Source organism: Eurosta solidaginis, chromosome 3 (genome assembly GCF_040869045.1).
Source record: "Eurosta solidaginis isolate ZX-2024a chromosome 3, ASM4086904v1, whole genome shotgun sequence".
NCBI classification, from domain to species: Eukaryota; Metazoa; Arthropoda; class Insecta; order Diptera; family Tephritidae; genus Eurosta; species Eurosta solidaginis.
In genome coordinates, this window is record NC_090321.1 from 90,256,143 (window position 1) to 90,279,993 (window position 23,851).

The 23,851-nt window shown below is 36.8% G+C and overlaps 1 protein-coding gene, 2 long non-coding RNA genes and 2 other non-coding genes across 12 annotated transcripts in view; 3 read left to right on the plus strand and 2 right to left on the minus strand.

Moving 5' to 3' along the window:
- The window catches only part of LOC137244142 (uncharacterized), a 39,261-nt gene extending 24,872 nt beyond the window's left edge, over window positions 1-14,389 (plus strand). Inside the window, exons 1-4 of one of the 7 annotated variants that reach the window (XR_010950818.1) lie at window positions 6,707-7,881; window positions 8,966-9,022; window positions 9,224-9,299; window positions 11,119-12,021. Coding sequence is in view for 1 of the 7 variants with exons in the window: in XM_067772729.1 (XP_067628830.1) it covers window positions 8,966-9,022; window positions 13,659-13,787 (186 nt within the window). In the remaining 6 variants the exon portion in view is untranslated. The other 6 variants (XR_010950814.1, XR_010950816.1, XR_010950817.1 and 3 more) reach the window with 6 other exon arrangements.
- The window catches only part of LOC137244145 (uncharacterized), an 82,705-nt gene that overhangs the window by 35,351 nt on the left and 23,503 nt on the right, over window positions 1-23,851 (minus strand). The gene's annotated exons all lie outside the window — the stretch shown is intronic.
- On the plus strand, window positions 8,808-8,896 carry LOC137247369 (small nucleolar RNA Me28S-Gm1083). The gene has a single exon (XR_010951834.1). It is a non-coding gene; the product is annotated as a small nucleolar RNA Me28S-Gm1083 (small nucleolar RNA).
- On the plus strand, window positions 9,066-9,151 carry LOC137247361 (small nucleolar RNA Me28S-Gm1083). Its single transcript, XR_010951826.1, has one exon. It is a non-coding gene; the product is annotated as a small nucleolar RNA Me28S-Gm1083 (small nucleolar RNA).
- On the minus strand, window positions 21,521-22,543 carry LOC137246525 (uncharacterized). The gene is made up of 3 exons (XR_010951534.1): window positions 22,071-22,543; window positions 21,801-21,970; window positions 21,521-21,746 (listed from the first exon to the last, which is right to left on the minus strand). It is a non-coding gene; the product is annotated as an uncharacterized lncRNA (long non-coding RNA).

Below are 23,851 nucleotides of genomic sequence, written 5' to 3' on the forward strand. Positions count from 1 at the left end.
GCTACCACGTAGATGGCCTGTTTGGACATGCCCTCTAGCTTTACCACTGTTAGGTCTGCTGTGCTGTAATTTGAACATAAGAAAGCATTTATACCTTTTATGATTAAAATGCCTGCTCTTGGCTTACCTGCATTCGTTTTGAAGAACAGGGGGCCTACTCTGTATTGCGATGCGAAAATAAATTGCGATGCGAAAGGTAATTGGAACTCTGTAGCGCTATCGCATCGCTAACAATGTCGCTTTTTTATTTTTCGCTAATTTTTTGCTTGAGTATGCATCACTGACCAAACTCAAAGAAAGAGAACAAAAGAAACAAGGCGATTACAATTTCGGCAAACGATTAATTTTTGTTGAACAAATTAAAAAAAGGATTCTGTAGCATTATGGAACGATTTAAATGAAGAAAGGATTGATTTAAATGAAGAAATCCTCCCAGTTCAGAAATTGAACTGGAAGAAGTGAACGTGATAAATACAGAAAACGTGGAAAATCATAGAATGGGAAATATTGCTAGTTGTATCAGAGAACAAATAAAAAATGACATGATTTCCAATAGAAATGCTTTATAAAAAAGTGGTTTCGATTTAATTGTTATTTATTTATGTATTTTAAGTCCACTAGGATTACAAATTGTTGCTTTTGTGTTTGTTTTGTTTTTTGAGTTGTCCTATATATTTTTAATATAAAGATATCAATTTATAAAATCATCAATTAATACTTACATATTTGAACAATGCGAATGCCTATTACTTGTAGCAAGAAAAATGCGAAAATGAATGCTGTTTGACATTCGCTTTCGCTTTACAGAGTGCCGGCAATGCGAAAAGGGAGAAAAATTGCGAATGGGCAAAATGTGAATGCGAAAGTCAAAATATACATGCGAATGTCAAGATACCGAGTACCGATTTTGCGATTTCGCGTATTTTTTCTTTCGCATCGCAATACAGAGTAGGCCCCCAGATTGTGTGTGCTGATGTTTAGCCCCCTGATTTCCTGATTGTGGACCCAGGGCTCTTGGATTAGGCTGATGTGGATGTCCTCCTCACCGAGAAAGATTTTAAGATTAGTAGCACTTTTAGAGTGCTGCAGATTAATCTGCATACACTTAGACTTCAGTTGTGTCCCCGTCCCTGATATTGACACCCTGCAGCAGATTACCTGCCCCTTCAACTTCATCAGGGTCGTCTTCAGCAGGGATTGTGTCGCCGCGGAATACTTTTACCTTGGCCATGCGAAAAGCAAAGGCGATTTTGTAGTCCGCCTTGGCCAGAGCCAAATGCGCGCACGAGGTGTTTTTGGAACCTCTGAGGCAGGTATTAGCCTTAGCTGGAGGTTGTTTACCTCTCCGCTAATTTGTGCTACACACCTTGTCAGAAATTCCAACGAGACCTGGGGGCCTACTCTGTATTGCGATGCGAAAGGCAGTGCGATGCGAAAATAAATTGCGATGCGAAAGGTAATTGGAACTCTGTAGCGCTATCGCATCGCTAACAATGTCGCTTTTTTATTTTTCGCAAATTTTTTGCTTGAGTATGCATCACTGACCAAACTCAAAGAAAGAGAACAAAAGAAACAAGGCGATTACAATTTCGGCAAACGATTAATTTTTGTTGAACAAATTAAAAAAAGGATTCTGTAGCATTATGGAACGGTTTAAATGAAGAAAGGATTGATTTAAATAAAGAAATCCTCCCAGTTCAGAAATTGAACTGGAAGAAGTGAACGTTACAGAAAACGTGGAAAATCATAGAATGGGAAATATTGCTAGTTGTATCAGAGAACAAATAAAAAATGACATGACTTCCAATAGAAATGCTTTATAAAAAAGTGGTTTCGATTTAATTGTTATTTATTTATGTATTTTAAGTCCAGTAGGATTACAAATTTCTTGCTTTTGTGTTTGTTTTATTTTTTGAGTTGTCCTATATATTTTTAAATGAATATAAAGATATCAATTTATAAAATCATCAATTAATACTTACATATTTGAACAATGCGAATGCCTATTACTTGTAGCAAGAAAAATGCGAAAATGAATGCTATTTGACATTCGCTTTCGCTTTACAGAGTGCCGGCAATGCGAAAAGGGAGAAAAATTGCGAATGGGCAAAATGTGAATGCGAAAGTCAAAATATACATGCGAATGTCAAGATACAGAGTACCGATTTTGCGATTTCGCGTATTTTTTCTTTCGCATCGCAATACAGAGTAGGCCCCCTGGTCCGCGCACCTGATTATCCTGTATCCTCTCAGGGTCTCGGAGAAATCAAACACTGGGAGAGGTCCAGTCGGGTTGTCGCGCACGTGCCGCATGGCAGCATGCAGGTGGTCTCTGGCGACTTCACTGAAGTGTCTCTTGGATATCTGTTCCGTGTCCGCCCGTTTGGGCTTTTTCGAAACAGCCTCACTGCTATTTACATGGCCGGATCTGTTTCTCGTCCTGAGCCGAGCTTGGTTGTCTAGGTTGTTGAGGAGTCGGATGCTTCCTTTGGAAGCGTTCGTACTCCTCCACAACCGATGTGAGAGATGCGACGTCAACAGAACCGCTTGCGATCTCGCCACTTTGTATTCTCCGTAGAGTATACAGCGCTCGATTGTACCTGTTACGCCTAATCTGTGCTTGACTTTTTTCCTCTGTTTCCTTTGAAAGCCTGTGTACTGAGGTTGGTACCACCAGCCTCTTTAGGGTTGCAAGTTGGTCCCTGGGTGGTGTGGTTGGTACCCTTCTGGACCTTTTGTTACTGTTGTTGTTGGTACTGATTGAGCCTTTGGTGTACTGTGGATGGTACTACCGCCAGCGCTGGTAATCGTTTCCTGACTAGAGGCGAGAAGCGTCTCCTCTTCAGACCTCAGCACCTTGGATTGGGGTGGTGCTGGTGCGGCAATCCTCCCATCGCTTACAGTCGCAGGAGACGTATACTGATCTGTTTACAATCCCACGGTTGCAAGCCACGAGAGGCTTTCCTCTTAGTTCACCACCGTCTGAGGTTCTCTAATAGAGAGATTCCTCAGGCAGTCGTATAAGCCCCCTCGCCAGCGACAAGGCGACCAGCACGAGAAGCCGGTTACATTTATGCCTGTTTTTTTAGTGCGAGTTCAAACTCTAGTTAAAGTTGACTGGAGTTTAACCTTGCCACTTTGTTCGATAACATAAAATGTTGCTGCTCATCTCAGCTTAAGCGGCCGAAGTGGCAGGGTTAAACTCTAGTCGACTTTAACTGAAGTTCAAACTCGCACTGAAAAACCCGGCCTAAACGTTTTTAATGTGTAGGTATCATCGGTAGTCTAGGTATTAATGTCGTTTTTTTCCACGTCTTGTAGCAGTGTTTCTAATAGAAGCTATCGCTCTCAAATTGTCGTGGAAATTCTCTTATTTATTTATTGTAACTTGATTTTTTTATTGATTTATTTTATTTATTTATTCATTCCTAACACAACAACCATAGGTTATATTTCAGTGCTAGAATTCTGAGTACAAATTGTAAATCAGTGGAACATATAATAGCTTAACAATATAAACTTAATACATATTTATCACAAAGAAAATAAAAATATCTTTATTAGAGGTTTAAAGATGAGAAAGAGGGCGAAAATAGAAAAAAATACTTGGGTTTCGTAGAATAAGATTAGCGTAATATGTAGAAACAAAACCATTATTTTCAATTAGTATAAAATCTATGTAGTGCAGTCTTAAAATGCAATGTGCCCTTTATACTCCTGAGTTGAAATTGAAGTTGGTTCCAAACGCGAACAGCAAATACCAGAAATTGATGTTCAGATATATATTTATTGTGTCTAATGTATAAAAGCTGACGGGATCTTGTCGAATGAGTAAACTGAAGCCGTTCTCTGAGCGGTTGATGTTCCTCTACGGTTAAAATTTTATGTAACATTGTAAGGCACTTAAGCTTTAGTACGTTGTCGAATGAAATCGAAGATATCTTCAGCGCCCACTCTGAAATGTGATCGTTACGTCTTTTACCAAAGACATAACGTGCGATGTTATTGTAGATTACATTGAGTTTTTTATGACACAAAGCACCAGAGCTTGCATAGAGTTCGCAACCATACAACAGTTTAGGCAATAGATATGTTTTAGCCAGCAGTAATCGAACATCAAGTGGAGTGAAATTTTGAGTACACCAAAGCGATCGGAGCGTGCCATTACTTAGTATGAATGATATGATCACTCTAAGTCAGAGTTCTGTTGAATAGTATGCCAAGATTTTTAGCAGAGGAGACAAAGGGTATAACAGATTTATTCAGTAGTATATGGTCGTACTCGTTAAGATTAAAATATTTTGTGTGGGTCACCACGCACTTTGATTTGCCAGGGTTAATAACCAACCCGTTTTTATTGGCCCATTCACATACAAGTTCCAAGTCATAGTTAAGCTCATGTATATAGGAGTTTAGCGTCGATTTAGGGCAGCTCATATACAGTTGGACGTCGTCTGCGTAGATGTGGATATTACTATACATACTTGATTATTTTGGGGAGATCGTTAATGTATAATACAAAAAGTAAAGGACCGAGAATCGACCCCTGTGGGACACCCCTGGTTACAGGAAGAAAATTAGAAACTCTGCCTTCTGAGCTAACTGCTTGCGATCGGTCCAAAAGGTAAGAGCGAATAAGATTAAGGGCAGGCGACTCGAAATCAAGAATATTTTTCAATTTGATATACAACAATTTGTGGTTCACAAGGTCAAAAGCCTTGGAATGATCAATAAGAGTGAGTATGGTTAAAAAGTTTTTATCAATACTCAACCGTATGCCATCGGATACTCTTAATAGAGCAGTGGTACAGTTCTTTCTCGGTCTAAAACCTGATTGCTGGCAACATAGTAATGACTTTTCATGAACATACCTGTTTATCTGATCATACATAATCCGTTCCAAAACTTTAGAGAGAAGCGGCAGTATAGATATAGGTCTATATTCTCCGTTGGGCTTCGTGACAGGTATTATTTTGTACACTTTCCGGCATTTTGGAAAGTTGCCAGACGTTAGGATAGTATTCAAAGAGTAAGTTATATAGGGTAGAACTTTAGGCAGGAGGCATTTGACGAACTTTGGATGAATGCCATCAAACCCAACAGCGTTAGACTTAATGGATAGTACAGACTGGATAACGTCTCACTCATCAATGCACACGAAACCGAATCCCTGGATTGACTCGTTAGCACCCACACTGTATCTATCGTAGGATATATCGCTGTCGGGTTTGTTTGGAGCCTATTGCCATCCCGAACTTGTTTTCATAATACCTACATTTTTGGGTCTTGATTTCCTTGTTTACCTCGTATTTTAGGTCTTAATATCTATATATATATAAAAAGAAGTGTACATTTTGATTGTCACTCCATGTGTGTGTGTGTGTTCGCTATGGAAACGTATTTCCCACACATCAATCATCACCAAATTTTGGTTATGGATTTCTTCGATCAACGGGAAGGTTTTAGGCTTAAAATAATTTCGATATATAAAAGGGGCGTGGCACCTCCCATACAAATGGAATATTTGGTACTGCATACCTTTGAAGGTATAAATGCCAGAACATTGAAATTCAGTAAGGAGTTATATGAGGTCAATCCCTAACACCACCAAGAAAAGGCGGAATTGGGAAAAAGGGGGCGTGGAACCTCGCATTCAAATGGAATCTTTGGTACTGCATAACTTTGAAGGTATACATGCCAGAACATTGAAATTCAGTAAGGAGTTATAAAAGGTCAATCCCTAACACCACCAAGAAAATGCGGAATTTGGAGAAAGGGGGCGTGGCACCTCCCATACAAATGAAATCTTTAGTAATGCATAACTTTGGAGGTATACATGCCAGAACATTGAAATTCAGTAAGGAGTTATATGAGGTCAATCCCTAACACCACCAAAAAAAGGCGGAATTGGGAAAAAAGGGGCTTGGAACCTCCCATTCAAATGGAATCTTTGGTACTGCATAACTTTGAAGGTATACATGCCAGAACATTGAAATTCAGTACGGAGTTATTTGAGGTCAATCCTTAACACCACCAAGAAAATATGGAATTGGGAAAAAGGGCGTGGCACCTCCCATACAAATGGAATATATTATACTGCATATATCTGGATGTCGTAATGGTAGGATAATTAAAATTGGTAAGGAGCTATGTGACGTTAAGTCCTAAAACCTCCAGTAAAATGTGGAATGGGGAAAAACTATGGCTGCCGTACAAACTTAAGTTATTTTAGCACCTAAAGTTTGACTGCATTGTTGAGTTTAGCTATTATGCCTTTTGGACGTTTAGTAATCTGCCGCTGTTGAACAAATTGTTCAGCTTCAGTCTATCTACATCTTCTATAAAAATCAAATTCTGTGTGTGTGTTCCCTATGAAAACGTGTTTGCTATACTTCGATCATCACCAAATTTTGGCTCGAGCTTCCTTCAATCAAGACGAAAGTTTTTCATATTTCAGAATTAAGAATTTTAAATTTAAATGTTTTTGTTTTTTGGCTATGCGAAAGAACTATTTTAGAAGATAAAATTCTGAATTATCCAAATGAATTTCTATACTCCTTAGAACCAAAAGGAATGCCTGCGCATATATCAACTTTGAAAATTGGTTCACCAGTCATGCTTCCTCGGAATGTAACCAAAGCAACAATCATCAGCGGTAAAAGCAATACAATAATATAAAATAAGATACAAGAATAAAATGTTTTAACAGAAAATTTCACCAAATATGCGTACAAAATTCAATTCAATTTACAGAACAATAAATTAAATTATCAACAAACAAAACAGCAAAAATAACGCAACATCCATTCGATCTCGGGCGTTACAACGTGCGCCTGGTAAAGCTAGTTCCTCATATAAAGTGTCTCTTCTTGTTCGTTTCCAGTTATTGTATACCCAATTTCTTTTCGAGATCAGTGTCTTGATATGATTATTGAACCAGGGACGCTTACTATTCCGTACAAACTTTGTCACAAGTGGAACAAAGTTATCAAAAAGACTGAGAATATTACCCTGAATGTAATCAATTTGTTCATTTGATGACGTCATACTGCGGATAGATGCCCAGTGAATTCTATCGACACATTCTTCAAGCTTGGCGTAATCAATATGAGCGAAATCGCGGTACGAATATTTGTTTGGTTTGCAAATGAAGGTGAAATCATAGACCAGAAATATTAGGTCATGGTTAGAGAAGGCTGGAACTGCAAGTTGATCATAAAGTAACTTCTTATAAATGTCACTAACGAAAAAAACATACAATAACGAACTGTTTGTCCGTGTAAAATGAGTAGGTATGGAACAATTAACAGAAAATAAACCCAGGTTGTTCACACATTGCCTGAAACTGCAATCTGTAAGTAGGTTAGAATTGAAATCACCGGTAATAACTATATTGTTTGAGTAAAGAGATATTTCTTCAAGGATGCCAATGAACTGATCAAATTTAATATTTTTGTTTGGCCTATAAACGCACCCTAATAAAATTCTTTCCGCTTTGGATATGATTTCAACGAATAAGAAGTACTCGGTAGGGCTCACTTCAGGTGATTTGGCCGTAATTTTGTACGAGATACCTTGTTTAATAAATATAGCAACCCCGCCACCACGCTCGATTCTATCTGCTCGGACTAGTTCATAACCATGAACTCGTATCGTGTCATCATCATGCCACGAAGAGAACCATGTCTCGGAGACACATATTACATCGACTTCGGAAAACTCGAAACAAATTTCTAAATTCATCAATTTTTTTAGGCAAGCTTTGCGCATTAATGTGACATATTTTCAGTCCCTGCTTTTGTTTACATAGTACTCGAATCATGTTAAATGTGTTGCCATTGGACCAACAACAATTATCTAGTGCCAAAAGGGTGAAAAAACGTAAGAGCATGGATCATTGCATTGAAAAAACCCAAGAAAAAGAAAAGAAAAAAGAAAAAGACCGAAGGTACTAATAAAATCTATAAATATGGTAGCTTGGAGGCATTCTCGCAATTTCTTAAGAGAAGGTGGAAGAGAAAAAAGTTTGCTGATTGCTGAAGGCTGATTTTAAAAAAATAAAAAAGTGTATACATATATATATGTGTTCATGTGTAGATAAAAAGCATACGTGCTCTTGAAGCGGAGACAGGTTCTCATTGAAGGTGTGCTGAAGCGGTTAGCAGGTCATTTTGTCAGTTTCTGCCACCTGACTGACGTGTTCAACGCTTGATACCTTGATGGATTTCTCATTCGCTTTGTCTCTTACATGCACATAACCGCGCATTGTGAACACAGATTGTATTTGTTGCTTCCTTTTGAGTTGTAGTGCAAATTGTGGAATTTGGCTGTTGCGCTGAGTCAGACTTTCGTACATATCCACTCTACCGTTTGTAAAGTGCCCAATATCAAAGAGCATAATTGGTCTCTTCAATAATTTGCAGTAATGCGCCACTGAGCTTAGTAAGAGCGAGCGGTCACTAGCAGAACATAGTTTTATTAATATTCCCGATGTTTTGTTGTTGTTTTTGCTGGGGATTCGGAATATGGCGCGAGTGGGAGGTGTTTGAACTCCAACTCTCTCTTCTCTAGTTTGTGGGATGCCTCTAACTATGACGTCTGTTGATATTAGTGAGTTTTTTTTTTCATCGTCATTGATGTTTAGTTTTAACTTGTCCGTATATATGTACATACAATTTTTATGAACTAAGAATCTCGCAGACAAAAAATTTAAAGAACAAATAGAAGCAAAATCAAAGATTTAGTTTACTATTAAGTTCAAACACCCGGTTAAGTGAACAAGTTAAGAACGAAACGACCCAACTCTATTTAACATGATGAACAAATACTTTCGCCCCTAACTGAAAAAAATTGTTTACTGTTGATTGCGATTGATTGGTCTTACTGAACCCCAATTCCATACATTTGGGTGTTTTTTTTTTTTTGATATTTGGTTGCTATTACTTATTAAAGTTTATTTTTACAGGTGAAGAAACACATCAGCGGATTGTTGTTTTTAACAGGGCATTCTCAAAAGGGAAATGTAAGTTAACAAAGCTAATTGAAATTTAATAAGTGAAACCAAACTCGAAATGATGAACAATTACTTTCGCCCCTAACTGAAAACAAAACATTTAATGTTGATTGCGATTGATTGGTCTTACTGAAGTTGAATGCCAACAAAAATTTTTTAATCAGTAATTTAAGACTTAGAATAATAATTACTATTTCTATTTTGTTTTAGCTACGATGTGTGTGTAATGTTCCTATTCAATAATGTTGTTATAAAGAGATTTGATACTATCTTTGGTTTATTATAGGTAAGATTTTTTAGCATCATAATTTATATTTACTATTAAACGTAAGAGTTTTTGTATCCCTTGTAAAAAGTGTAAGAACCCGTGACAGCCAGACCTTCGTCATTTTATACAAGTTGAAATTTCGTCAGTGCATACTTACTCCTGAAGTAGGAATGTTGGTACACTACGAAGGTTGAGTCATTGTGGCTTTAGCAGATATCGTGCTAAAAATTTACAGAAATAGACCTTACTTTCGTAATTTTAATAAGGCTGATTTATATATATTTTCTTCGTAAAGATATAAAAAGTCGCTAGCCAGACACTTTCTATAAAGGCATTGTCCAGTGTCCAGTCAGACACTTTTAATACTTCTTAACTTGAAAGAACATTCAAGAAATTTTATAATGAATCTCAAATATCTTTGCCGTATAATCGCGTAACGACCCGAAATAAAATTACATAAAACCTTTTGCACAGTTATATAAATTCAAACATCTGGATCTCCAAATTGGTAAAAGACACCAACACATCAAATGATCTGGCCCAGCAATGGTCAAATCCCTTTGAACAAAAAATTTCTTCTCTGCGTAGAATAAAGATACAAAACCCACATGAAAATTGTCAACTTCAGTTAAATATATTTCTTGACTGTCAAAATATCTATTTTTTACCTTTGGATTAACGTTTCCGAGGTCAATACGCGTGTTTGATGTCACGCCCCAAATTTTTGAACGCTATCCGTAGTCGACCACTGCTTTAGACTTGGCAAACACTTAGGTAGTTTGTGGGTTTCTGCCCTTGTAACCATATCTTCAAGTGGCTTCTTTTAAGCCACTTCAGATGCGTAACTTACATGTAACGTACATCCAAATGGTACTACAGAGCCTTGTGCCTCGTTAAACGTTTAACTAAACGCGGAGTTTAATTATTTAATTTAATTTATTTAATTTAAACAGCGAACTGTCCAACAGTAGTAAGAATTCGGAAAGTCCCAAAGGGTATTTTAAAAGGTGTATTCCCAGGGTTGCCAGATGGAAACCCCGCGGTGGTGAATAGGAAAGTGATGGATATAGGGTTTTAATGGTTTCGGTTCAATGTTAAGGATGACAATGAGAAACAGCACAGGAAAACAGTGTCTCCTTTGGATTCTCTCTGTAAAACGGGGTAACTGTTGAAAAGAGATTTGTTGTATGTGATATTGCATTAAACTTCCTACAGTGCGCTGTCCGAAAAGGAAAAACGTATTTTAGATAGTTTATCCAAATTTTTTTTCCTGGGCGCGAAAAATTAATAAGAACCGTATAAGTTGAAAGATTTTGTGAGAAAGTGTTATAAGGGTATAAGTTGAAAGATTTTGTGAGAAAGTGTTATAAGGCCAAAAACCTCCAAACACAATTCCGTTTCGGGCGACAAAATAAGAGCAAAGCTTGAAACGCAGGGTTAAGGAAACCCCAACCACGCAGCATATGAATGTGGGATATTATTAATCGATAAGTGCCAGGGACGAGAAGTGGTTTTTTCCAATGTCGACTTCGGTCACTAATCTTCCCGAAAACTCCGAAACCGGCATAATGCGTATGCGGGTACTGGTTTTAATGAGCTCAAATCCCCACTCAACTCTTTAATATTTTCCTAAACGCAATTCTCTTTTTGTTGTATAAACTTTTTTTTATTTAAATTTTATTTCTGTGGGATAAATTTAATTATTTTATTTTGTGTTACGAATATTTGTGTTTGGCCATGGTACCAGTAATGGTCTTAGACGCGTGAACGCCAAATTGGCATGAAATGCACATTAACCAATTTAAAGTCGCGCTGATTATACATTTTTCTCCTCTAGTGGAATGTCATCTTGTCATCTCTAGTAACCTAAAGCTTTGCGAGCTCCAGGAAAATTTTTAACTGTTCCATAAATAATTGTCTTCATCTATTGATCATCTTGTATCACCAACGTGAATTCGAGTAGTGGTGACTGCAACAACTACATGAAGTTTTACTGCAGTGCACCCGAAATCTATAAAAAGCGGAAATATCAGAAGCAAAGCCTTTTTTGTACAATAGGCCGTTTTATGTCTTTTTACATATACATTTATAAATAACTAGATAATAGATCACTTAAAAAACTAACAAACGGGTGATTTTAGATTAAACTACTGGCTCCAATCTAGCTTTAATCGTTCGGATGAATTTTTAGTGATCGAAAGACGCGTAAATAAATATACATATAATTTTTTTATTTTAATACGTGAATACGTATGTTTCTTGTAATAGGACTCTTTGTTACATAGAGAAATATTTTTTTTGTAAAATTTGTAGATATTTATTGCATATACATAATTTCCCGCTAAGATCCAAGAATATTCATAAAATTGATTTTTGTATAATAATATTTTGTGTGTAATACGATTTTTTTTCATATAAGTCTTCATTGTTGTTGTTGTATTAACATATACGTATGTATAATTTTGTCCCGAGAGATACGCAATATTGTAATAAGATCTAATTTTTGGATGTTAGATGATTTAAATTTTTGCTTTCATGTAATATTCGTCATTGTTAGAATCCATACAGAATTTTTTGTTTTATTGCGAATTTTTGTTGATGGAAAATTTTGACTCATACATATGTATGTCCTTTATTTGAGATATTAATTAAAAACAAAATGTTTAGTCCATGTATAGTTTGTTAGATAAATTTATATTAAAAATGTCATTTTGAAGTGAGAAAAGAACTAAATATGGTCTACTAATTTAATCGGCTGGGGAGGGGAAAGATGGCTTTAGTGTAAGTAAGAGGGAGTCATTTGGAGAAAAAGAAAATGTGACCTGCGGAAATGCAGAATAATCGAACGGTCTAAGATCGAGAGGTGTGTGCATAAAGTAGGAATAAAGATGATTGTAACATCCTCCCTGCATCAAGGTGGAAGAGGGTTCAGAACCGCGACCCCACCTACTGAGTTAGCTGGCGCATTCCAGCAAAACATGAGTGATGTTCACAATAGCATATTCGAAATTCGAATATAAGGATTGATTCACATGAAATTAACGATACGAATTTTTTGTTCATGGGAAAAAAAAAATTCATGGGATTGATTTATTCACATGAAGTTTACAATAAGGCTGATGGTTTTTGATGTTGCGTATTTGCCATGACGTAGCAAATGCTAAGCCGTATAATTTGTTGGCGTTTTGTGTAAAAATACTACACCCGTTTGCAAATGCAATGATGGTAGGCCATTTGCAAACCCTTAACTCCCTTATAGTGAAATTATTTTCAGCTCTACCACCACTACTACTGAGTGAGGCTGCTATTTTTCCACTAACTGCTCAACTAATAACGCATTAATGAACTGGATGCATAGAGTGAGCTGAAAAAAATAAAAGTTGATCGAATTTCGACCAGGGGCGATACTATTTGCTAGTACTCTTTATTTTAAGTCGACAAGTATATAAATAAGCACCGTATTCTTTTTATGCGCTCCGTTGTGAATGTCGCTGTGGAACCAATTCATTATCTACAAATTTCAGTTAATACCATATGATATGCGCAACAATAACTATAATTTTCCGTTTCTTAAACAAAAATAGAAATGAGCATCAAAATTTCAATTAGCAAAACAGCTGACTTCGAAAATTCGAAATTCCTATTCCCCAATTACTGTTCCCCCTAGGAGAAAAAAGTTGGAGGAATATATCCGCTGGAATAAAAGAATCCGCAGAACAAAATTCCGAGGGAATATTTGCAATTTGGCTGGTAAAAACTCGCACGGAAAACCCGGCCTAAGTTGTATTTTTTGTATATGTCAATGCACACTAAGTTTTTGTGTAGTATTGTGTACGCACGGTAGAATACACATAAACAATTCGAGCTCCGCCAATATTTTATTATGTTGTGTTTTGTACTGTGCATCGTACAGTCGAATACTACACAAATGAATTGTGCTGATGTACACTCTGGCCATATATTAAATCATCACAGAAGAAATGGAATAGGAGTTGGCCTTTGAAATAATTGTACTTAAGTTTGGCCCACCAAAGGTCGATTTGTTCGCAGCAAATGTAAACAAAAAATGTTCAATTTTCTTTTCTTTGTTTCCGCACCCCGAAGCTACTAAAATAGATATCTTCACAGTAGATTAGATCAATGTTGAATTTTATGCTTTTATTCCATTTGCGCTTATTTTGAAAGTCGCATTATAAACAATTAATGACAGATTAGGGGGTATTTTGGTCGTATTATGGGCTCATTCAGTGTATATGAGGTCCAGTTTTGCATTGGAAGTACCAAATTGGTCATCACGATCTTGGTTTCCACTTTGTAATGATAACCTTGTGAATTTTTCTTAGAAAGAAATATCCATCCTCTACTTTCTCCTTTCAGGGAATATCACCCGGCATGGAAGTGGCTAGCCCTAATTGCAGGCAGATTATCAGGGTAGCTATCATTGGCAAACAAGCGTCGGTGGATTTTCTGCCACATATTTTAGCATCGTTATCGGAAAACACTTGACACAACAACAACACTGAAGCAGTACAGTAAGCCAATATGGTATGAGTTCTGTTAAGCAAGAAACTTTCTCTTTATCAGCCAACGGTGTCGGCAGTATTGGAATTTCTATCACCGTCAGCAAGCAAATGGGAGAACAGATGTGGAACTATTAGTACTTAAAGTTCGGCTACCTCATTGTTGCCAACGTGGGATATTGGCAGTAGACCTCTTAATAATCGACTATTTGATTGGCAAAAGTTGTTTAGTAAAATAATCGATTATCACTAATCGACTAGTTGTTTGCATTTTTTAGTCAATTGTGAAAGGTTCGACTATTTGAATAGTTAGTCAGGGCTGTTATGGAATCCAATTATTGTTGGAATCGGATGTCATGAAAGCCAATGTTATCGTTTTAATGTTCGAATTGGAATTAGTGTAGGTTTTAGGTGTCACAGAATCCGATAATATCGATTTTGCTGTCGGAAACAATCCAATCAGTTTAATGCTGCTGGATTTCATTTTTTCCTAGTTGTATTTCTCTTGCAGTTAAGTATTTTCTAAAAATGCAAGTAAATAAAGGTTTATTTTATAAAAAATAAATGTAAATTTACATATATTTTCATTCTTAATAAAAAAAACAAAAATTCAATGCAAAACAGTATTTTGACTGAATTTATGGAGAAACATCCAGATATTGCGAAGGGCTTAACGAAGCACATCATCTAAAATCGTTGACACCGTGCTTCTACCTACCTTGCGTCGTGCTCCTCTTGATTTTCCCTACAAATTGTCCGGACGGCACCTACATGTTTTATGCCGACTCCGAACGGCATCTGCAAGGCAGATGAGTTTTCACTGAGAGCTTTTCATGGCAGAAATACACCCGGAGCGCTTCCCAAACACTGCCGAGGGGCGTTTTTATTTACATTCGAAAAGAGCAAAACCAATACGGTTTTATGACACCAATTTAAATCAATATTGGTTTGTAATTCCGACAAAACGCAAAACCGACTTGGATTCCATGACAGCCCTCAGTATTTTTTATAATTTTAAATGAGTTCTGGGATTCGAAAAGACATTGTGGAGAGGTTTCTTTGCATCCTCAGAGCCCTAATTGGCATGGACCCAACAATCAAGGAAGGAGCATTCGTTGCACAGTGCTGCCAAAACACAAATACTATCAACACCAGCAACAGTAGCGCAGCACGCGCGACAAAGCCTAAATCCTTCAAGGGATGTCCACCCATCTCCAACCCCCAAAGTGACGACTGCCCCCATCGCGGTGATAAATGATTACATGAATAAAGATAAATATCCGTGTAGCCGCAATTCAACAAAGCTAACTGCCAGACCGGGTTACACCATCCATATGAAAGATCGCGTGAAGGGTAATGGTGGAGGTCCCTCACTGCCACCTGCTGTGTAAATGGCTACCGCCCTGATATCAGTGCGCTATTTAGTGGTGAAACCCGTTTTATTCTTCGCGATTTTAACGCACCCCATGATCTCTGGCATTCCAGCCTGCTAGCTGACACCAGAGGCAGGGAGCTGGTAAAGCAAAGAGACAATACGATGCACGGTTAATGGTATGAAATTGTAACAGCTCACCAGACATGTATATTGCCAGCGCCTCATAAATTGCGTTGAATTGCAGTCGATGCTTACCTTAGCATTTTATTCCCAGCGGGTTAGGGAGTTAGAATATACCCGCGGTAGGTATGCCTGTCGTAAGAGGCGACTAAAATACCAGATACAAGGGGTTTAGTGGCGCAATCTTCAGGTTACCAGCGCAATATAAAGCTTCTCCAAACCCAATTGTCAACCTCACCTTCGAGCGGCGAATCCCGTTTCACTAACAGACGGGGCTATGGCGACCCCAAGCTCCTCATGGAACTTGGGGGTGGCTAGGGAGGGATGGCCTGAAGGTTTAATGTGGCCATATAAATCGTTCCCGAGATGGTCGGTTCCTTAATGGAACTGTGTTACCGGAGCGACCGGATCTGTATCCGGCAAAGGACCATCACATCGATAACACTCCCAAAAGCCTTCGGGGAGTAACCTTATCGCTATAACAAAAACAACCTTAGCATTTAGACACCTGCATAGCGATCAGAAAATTTCTTGACTTCTGAAAAGCGTACTTTTATTAATTTAAAGAAGAAAAAATAGTGTGTCAGCACATCCTTAAAGCTGACACTGTTTTCACTGTTAACGTTGGTTCCCAGATACACGAAATCCTTTATTCGTCTTAAATTTATATCTGTCAATAGTGACGTGGTTGCCAAGGTGCGAACAGGAAAAGGAACATTTATAATTTTATTCTGAATAAATTTGCACCAAGAATTGAAATGTTTTTACAAGAAATGTAACAACTTGCTTTTTTATAATTTTTAAACTCAAATCCTCATCTGTTTTGTCGCGAATCGTTAGGCACGGATATCAATATTCTATGCCTCTTTATCAATTGCAGGAATCCCTGGATGAATTCAAAACTTGCTAACATGATTAGAGATAAAAATCTTTATACGTAAAAATCACGTGTCACATTGTTTGTTCGCGATGGACTCCTAAACTACTGAACCGATTTTGAATTTGTTTTGCACCCCGTGTGTAGTTTGATCTAACTTGAAATATAGGATAGGTTATATCTCAGTTTATAGTCGCAATATTATTATATTGCAAATTTTTTTGTTTATACGTAATAATAAAATTATACGTATACGCACCGGCACTCATATTTTCAGGTGGTGCGGATATATGTACGTTCGTGTTTAATTAAACAACATGCTTATCAATAAATATTATAGTGAATGATATCAAGTATAGCACATCACCAGTCCCGGGAATTATCCCCGGACCCGGGGTTTCTAATTCAGGAGAGTCTTAAGTTGTTCCATGTGCAATTTTTAAGCCGAATTACAAAAGCAACGAATATCTGCATTTCGTGTTAATATTATAGTGAAATGTGAAAAATAAAAATCTATATATATAAAAGGAAAGGCTAAAATGTGTGTTAGTTGGTCGCCGGTGTTTGAAGAGATGCGTCGGTCGAGTTTGTTCAAACGTGAACCCGGGTACTCCTAGAATGTGTTTATATAATATGGATATCAAATGAAATCTGTTGATGAGTGCTTTAGTACAGAGTAATATATTATACCGCTTGGTGACTAGGGTCTCATAACGTGGACCCGGATATAGCCGAAATAGAGACATGAATTAATAACACCCACATACCTATTTACATACGTCCTATTCGATTTGCCTGAAATTTGGTATATAAATTTGCCTATATTAGTACTTACGATCCTTTTTTTCCGGGAAGTTGACCAGAGACGGACTGGGACTGGGATTAGGACTAGGACTGGGACTGAGACCCGGAGTGGGACTGGACGGAAAAAGCTTATTAAAATGTATGCAAATAGGCCAAATTTGGGGCAGAACGTCTGCCGGGTCTGCTAGTAAGTATTATAAAATGAAAATAAAGTATAGTCAGTATAACTCCCTAAAAATCATAGTTCGAAACATGACCAACTATCTGAAAAAACAATACTATGGTAATAAAATAACAGAAAACATACATTCTGGAAATAAAACGTGGTCAATTATAAAGGAAATTATTTATGGAAAGAAGATTGATAATATTACTGATATAGGCCAAATTATACATAAAAAAAACTATTATAAATAGCATTGAGATTGCTAATAATCTTGATGAATACTTTGTCACAGTTGTTGAAATGAAAGATACAATCAAAATCATCAAATAATATAAGATATCCATTCACTGTAGCAGAGTGTAATACCCTGGAAGTTACAAAAGCGATAGATAGTTTGAATGTAAAGTCCGCCAATGGTCCAGATGAAATCTCTGCGAAATTTATGACAAAATATAAAGATAATCTTGCTGGTCCGATCAGCAAATTCATTAACGATTGTTTTCGATCAGGCCAGTATCCCGATGAGCTTAAGATTGACTCAGTGGTTCCTGTACATAAAGGAGGAACTAAGGAATTGTGCTCAAACTACCAGCCCATAACCAAGCTTAGCACCATCGATAAAATATTTGAAAGCATGCTACTTAACTGTCTCAAACAATTTCTGACTCAAAATGAGATAATTGATAAAAACCAGTTCGGCTTTGTGGAAAGCTCAAATACAATGGCAACATGACTGTCGTGCACAGAATTCATATATGAAAACCTCGATAAAAAGAATTATGTTTCTCTATTAGCAATAGATTTATAGAAGGCTTTCGATTCAATCAATCTAGAAATAATGGTTCGGAAGTTGGCTGATTTAGGGTTGAAAGGCAAAGAACGAAAAATATTTGAAACTTTTTTAACAAAAAGAAAACAGTTCGTACAAATAAATAATATTAGAAGCTCTACTATGGAAATTAAAACGGGTATTCCGCAAGGAATAAAACTAGCGGCAACATTATTTATAATCTATATAAATAACATACTAAAACTTAAAGGTACCCCCGGTTCTATGCTGATGGTGGCACGTTTATGTACTCTGCAAGTACATTAGAGGAATTGGTAGCAAACATTAAGATGGACTTGGATGAGATAAACAAGTGGTTCGATTGTAATTTGCTAAAAATAAATTTAGCAAAAGCCAATTTCATTATTTTTAACAACTATAAACCGATTCCAACCATTAGTGATTTGCCTAGTTTCGACTTTGAAAACACTTCCATTAAAAAAGCTGATAAGTTGAAATATACAGGAGTATGGTTCGACTCTTAACTTAAATTGGAACGAACATATAAGCAAACTGAAACTTAAGTTGATGCCATTAAACTTCGCCGTATATCGAAATAGAAATAATATACCCAGAAAGCAACTCTGGTTACTTTACGATGCATATTTCATGTCTCAAATAGAATATTTAAACCCAATTTGGAGCCGGTGCGCAGATAACAAAATAAGTGAATTACAAATGTTACAAAATAAAAATTAAAAATATTCTATTCCTGCCAAAAAATTACACCTACAATTAGTCTATATGAAGATAGGCTAAATATCAAACAGCATAGCAGCTTGCAAACTTTGATACTTGTTTTCAAAATCAAAAATAATCTAATTAAACATAATCTTGACCTAAACTTCACAGAGAATCCAACATATCAATTCAGAAACACATTGAATATAAGGAGTTGGTATTTCCGAACGCAAAGAAGCACAAACTCTATACGCAGTTATGGTGTAAGATTGTTTAATAAACTGCCTTATAATGTTAAGATATGTGTTAATATGATCGACTTCAAGAGTAAAGTTAAAATTCTCCTATTACATAATTATAATTTTGATTTGTAAACCATAGAATAACACATTAACTGCAAAAGTTACCACTTTAATAGGTAATAACTTAATACATACATACTCACTTGAAATCAATCTTTAATTTATCGGTTAATTATAAAAACTTGCACAAACCACATATACTTATTTATAAATTACTCTAAATGTCAATTTGAGATATGTAACTAACGCAGTTGACAGCGTAGCAAGCCAATATGACCTACAACATTAAGCTATTTTCTTATACAAAATGTATTTTTTCGAGAAAACCTTTGTATTATTTTATAAATACGCCACCAAAAAAGATACAAAAAATATTGTGGCGATTATTAGCAGTTTTATACATCACTATGCTGCTACTAAAGAAGCGCACAACAGCAATTAAGCAAGCAGCCACACTCATGTTCATGAACACATCAAACAAGCAGCCACACATACACACAACCAGTAACTTGAATCTAAGAGATTATTTCATATACACATCACGTTATCATCAGCAAAGAGCAGAAGTTGTTACTCACACATACACACGCATATAGCAAATTAACCAAGTATGAGAAACAACTGTTCCAGAAGGCATGTTCGTGAAAAGTCTAGACCTTGGGGGAAATAGGCGAACGATGCTAATGGAGAGTATAAAAGCCGCGCTGTGCAAGCGATAATCAATCAGTTTTGAATACTGCATCTACAGTAGAGTTATAAATAAAGAATATATTTCTATACTGAATATTTTAGTTATTTATTCGACAGTTTACGGATTCGAAAGATAGCAGAAGGTGCAAAATAAGCAGAATCCCCAAGTTCGTTACAATATCATCAACAATTGTACGCCGTAGATAGATTATGCCATCACGGTTTAGCTTAGTTGCTAGCATTATGTTCTCCAGCATTAGGTTAAAGAAATCGCACGAAAAGGAGTTCCTTGTTTCAAGCCTCGTTTGGTTTCGAATGACTCAGAGATATCCTTCCCAATTCTTTCGGAGCTGGTGGTGTTGCTCAATGTCATTTTGCAGAGCCTTATTAACATTGCAGGGAAGCTAAACTCAGGCATAGCAGCATGCAATCAATTTCTTTTAGCGATGTCGAAGGCCGCTTTGAAGTCTAAAAAAAAAATGGTGAGTGTAGATTATCGTGAGCCTTTCCACTATCCGGTACATCGTGAAGTTCTCGTCGATAGCAGATTTACCAGGTCAGAAGTGCACTGATAAGGTCGAGTAAGTTTGTTGCCTTTTGGATTCAGTCTTCGCGCAGTACGCCAGATAGAATTTTATTCGCCTTATTGAACTGGCTGATTTCGCGGTAATTAGCGCGGTGGTGTTGCTCAATGTCATTTGGAAGAGCTTTATTAACTTTGCAGGGAATCTAAATTCTGGCTGCATGTAATAAAGTTTTACGGCGATCACTTTATCGGCGGCGGTGGCGGCGCGCCGGTGTTCTTACTATAAAAAGCTTGATTTTTTCTATTTAATATTTAGGAAAGGTTTTGTTTGTATGTATTTAAGGAAATCAACGTTTTGCCATTTCGGAAAGATCCGGGGGTTTTGCCTCAAAATCTCGCAGATCGTTCAAAAATGTTCAGGAGTAGCTCCTTGCGGAGGGATTGTCCCTCGTTCACTTACTCCAGAGAGACTTCGAACCTAACCCCGGTCTTTGGAATTGGTACCGCTGCGCCTGCTGAAAATAAATAGAGATACATAAAATGGTCACACCTTTGTCTGTATATCTCGTGCAAATCGTTCTTACACCTGGGTTTAACTCCTAATAATCGTCGCGAACACAATTTCTTTAAAAAATTTGTGGCTCCTTGGCGGTCACGCACAAAAGCGACTTACGGTTGATATTAATGGTCTATTAATACTCATGACTCTCGTGGCACAGGGCGCCTCCAGTTTTTTCGGCTGTTTCTAAGAGCTCCAATTCCCGATGTGCGAACAGTAGCAATCCCGGCTACCAGTCGCTACCACGCCTGTTGACCCTCACCATATGCCAGCACAGAAGTTATACGACTGGGACTGCGAACTCATACCTTCGTCGACGTCACTTTCCTAGAAGCTGCAGGTGTAGCTCCGAAGACGGATGTTTTCGTCGCGATATGCTGCCAACCAAAGAAACACCTTGAAACGTTAGGGAGTGACTATTCGGCCAAGGGTGCCGCCCTCGAAATCATAAGCAGTCTAAGTGGATTTCATTGCGTAACTCATGGGTGAAAATCGTATAATCCTCGGCGCATCTACATAATTAAAATTTTACAAGGCCCAAAGTTTGCAGACTTTTGTGTTCACAACATTCAGCCCTATTCTGCATTTCGAATTGGATTGGAATTTTTTCGATTTGGCAATTTTGGTATTCTGTGTTCCAATCTCTTTCGATCCAACTTCGAATCCTTCGATTTTTTGTATTCTGCATTTCGATCGTAGTTCCGTTTTTCTAAGTTGCAAATTAGTTGGCGGAAAAATATTTTATTTTTATTTTTTATTAATTTATAACAGAATTTTAACAAAAATGTAAGTAAAACTTGTTAAGAAACGTAGAAGGCTTGATGATGATTGTTTTTTATATGTTTGCAGGTCAAAAACAACATGTCGATGTCGAAGTCCTTGGACGTATTTGCCCCGCAAAAGTATCTAACATATACTTGAAAGCATCCTTGTTAAGTCGAAAATTCTTTTTGAACCTAAATAAGAAAATAAGTCATTAAACTTTACCACTTTTAAGTTCAATTTCTTACAATTCGTCACTCATCTCAAATGGATTACACAAATCTCGCAATATTTGCCTTTCCATTGTCGCATGCGTTGCTTTCCAACTCCATAAATAATGCCGCGGCTATTGATTCCATTATAATAGACAGCTATAATTTGTGTCTGTTCGTTGGGTCCAGTTATATGCCAAAGCAATCTGTCGGCGTAGAGGAAGGTAAAGAGAAAACGTAAACAATCCTTGCGGAAAGAATAAATAAACCTTTATAAAGTATTTTAGGCCAGTGCAATGAAATTACCATCCTTAAAATTCAGAAAATGTGAACTATATTCGCGCAGGAATCCGTTTTAACAAAACTTGGTGGCCACGGCAGGGAATTGGCCAAAAGAACGACAAAAACACACAATTATGAAAGCACTTCACTCAAAAAAATATAACACTGCGGCAATATATTCTATTGCTTTTTTTTGTACAAAATGTCGTGGATAATAAAATATGAACGTTTTTCAGTGCTTTTTACAAATTTTCTTTGATTTATTTTGTTCCAATGTTCACACATTCCGTACCAACAGCTGATTTCGAAAAATCATTTGATCTTCCTCTTCTCTTTACGATTCCGTCGTAATGCAGAATACCAAACTTCGATTGAAGCGGAGCGTAGAACGGGAACGTAATCGAAATGCAGAATAGTGGTGATTGATTTCAATAGTCTTCGTTAAATCAAAACGATCAGGCCTGTCATGGAATCCTATTGTTGTCGGAATCGGATTTAAAAACGAGAAAATAATTACTTTGGTGTCATGAAATCCAATGTTATCGGTTTAATATTCGAATTGGAATTAGTGTCGGGTTTTAGGTGTCACAGAATCCGATAACATCGGTTTTGCTATCGGAAACAATCCAGTCAGTTAAATGCTGTTGGATTTAATTTTTTCATAGTTGTATATCTCTTGTAGTTGAGTATTTTCGAAAAATGTAAGTAAATAAAAGTTTATTTTATAAAAATAAATGTAAATTTACATATATTTTCATTCTTAATAGGGGAAAACATAAAAATTTAATGCAAAACAGTATTTCGACTGAATCTATGGAGAAACATCCAGATATTCCGAAGGGCTTCACAAAGCATATCATCTAAAATCGTTGACACCGTGCTTCTACCTACACTCATGCTAGAATCCTTGCTAACTGATCTTTGATAGGGTCCTTCAGCTAAAAATCGTAACGTAGCTGCTAGTTGCAGCACTGGCAGAACTTTCGAGCGAGTTACGCATCCTTCAATGGTGTCCAATACCATTCGGAAAGCCTCTTTGCTTATGCGGTAGTATGCAATGTAACTGCAAATACACTATACATATCTAGAAACCCACAGAAACAGTTTATTTACGCTCTCTCTGGAAACTCAAATGGATTGCTGCGATCTCTCCAAAATTTTCCTTTTGACCTTCTAGCAACTTTCTTCTTCCAATAATATAAATGCTACAACTGCTGATGCTATTTTGATGTCAATCAATTTGTTTATTGCTGTTTAAATGCACAAAACAACTATTTTATAAAATTTTGCCAAAAAAAATTAACATCAAAATTGCAGGTGCACCGCAAAACAGCTGATTCGAACATCGGTTTTATTTACATTCGAAAGAAGCAAAACCAAAACGGTTTTATGACACCAATTTAAATCAATATTGGTTTGTAATTCCGACAAAACGCAAAACCGGCTTGGATTCCATGACAGCCCTGGATATTTTAGAATGAAAGTCGACCTATTTTAAGTTGATAGATGTTAACTGCTGTTTTCCGGTCTTATGATATAATCAACCCTATTCTTGAATCCATCGTATGTTCGATTTTCGTAGATTCTACGAAAGTCCGTTCACTGAATCCATCGTAAGTTCGAAATTCGTAGAAAGCCTTCACTGAACTCACTCGAACTGTCAAATCGTAGAGTTTCGTACAAATTTTCTACGACGCGCATCAGCTTGCGGAAAAAAGTAGAATTGTCTCAAATTCAGAATAAAAAGGAATATTAAAGAAATAAAATGTAATTATATTATTAAAAGTGATATTTATACTAATTTA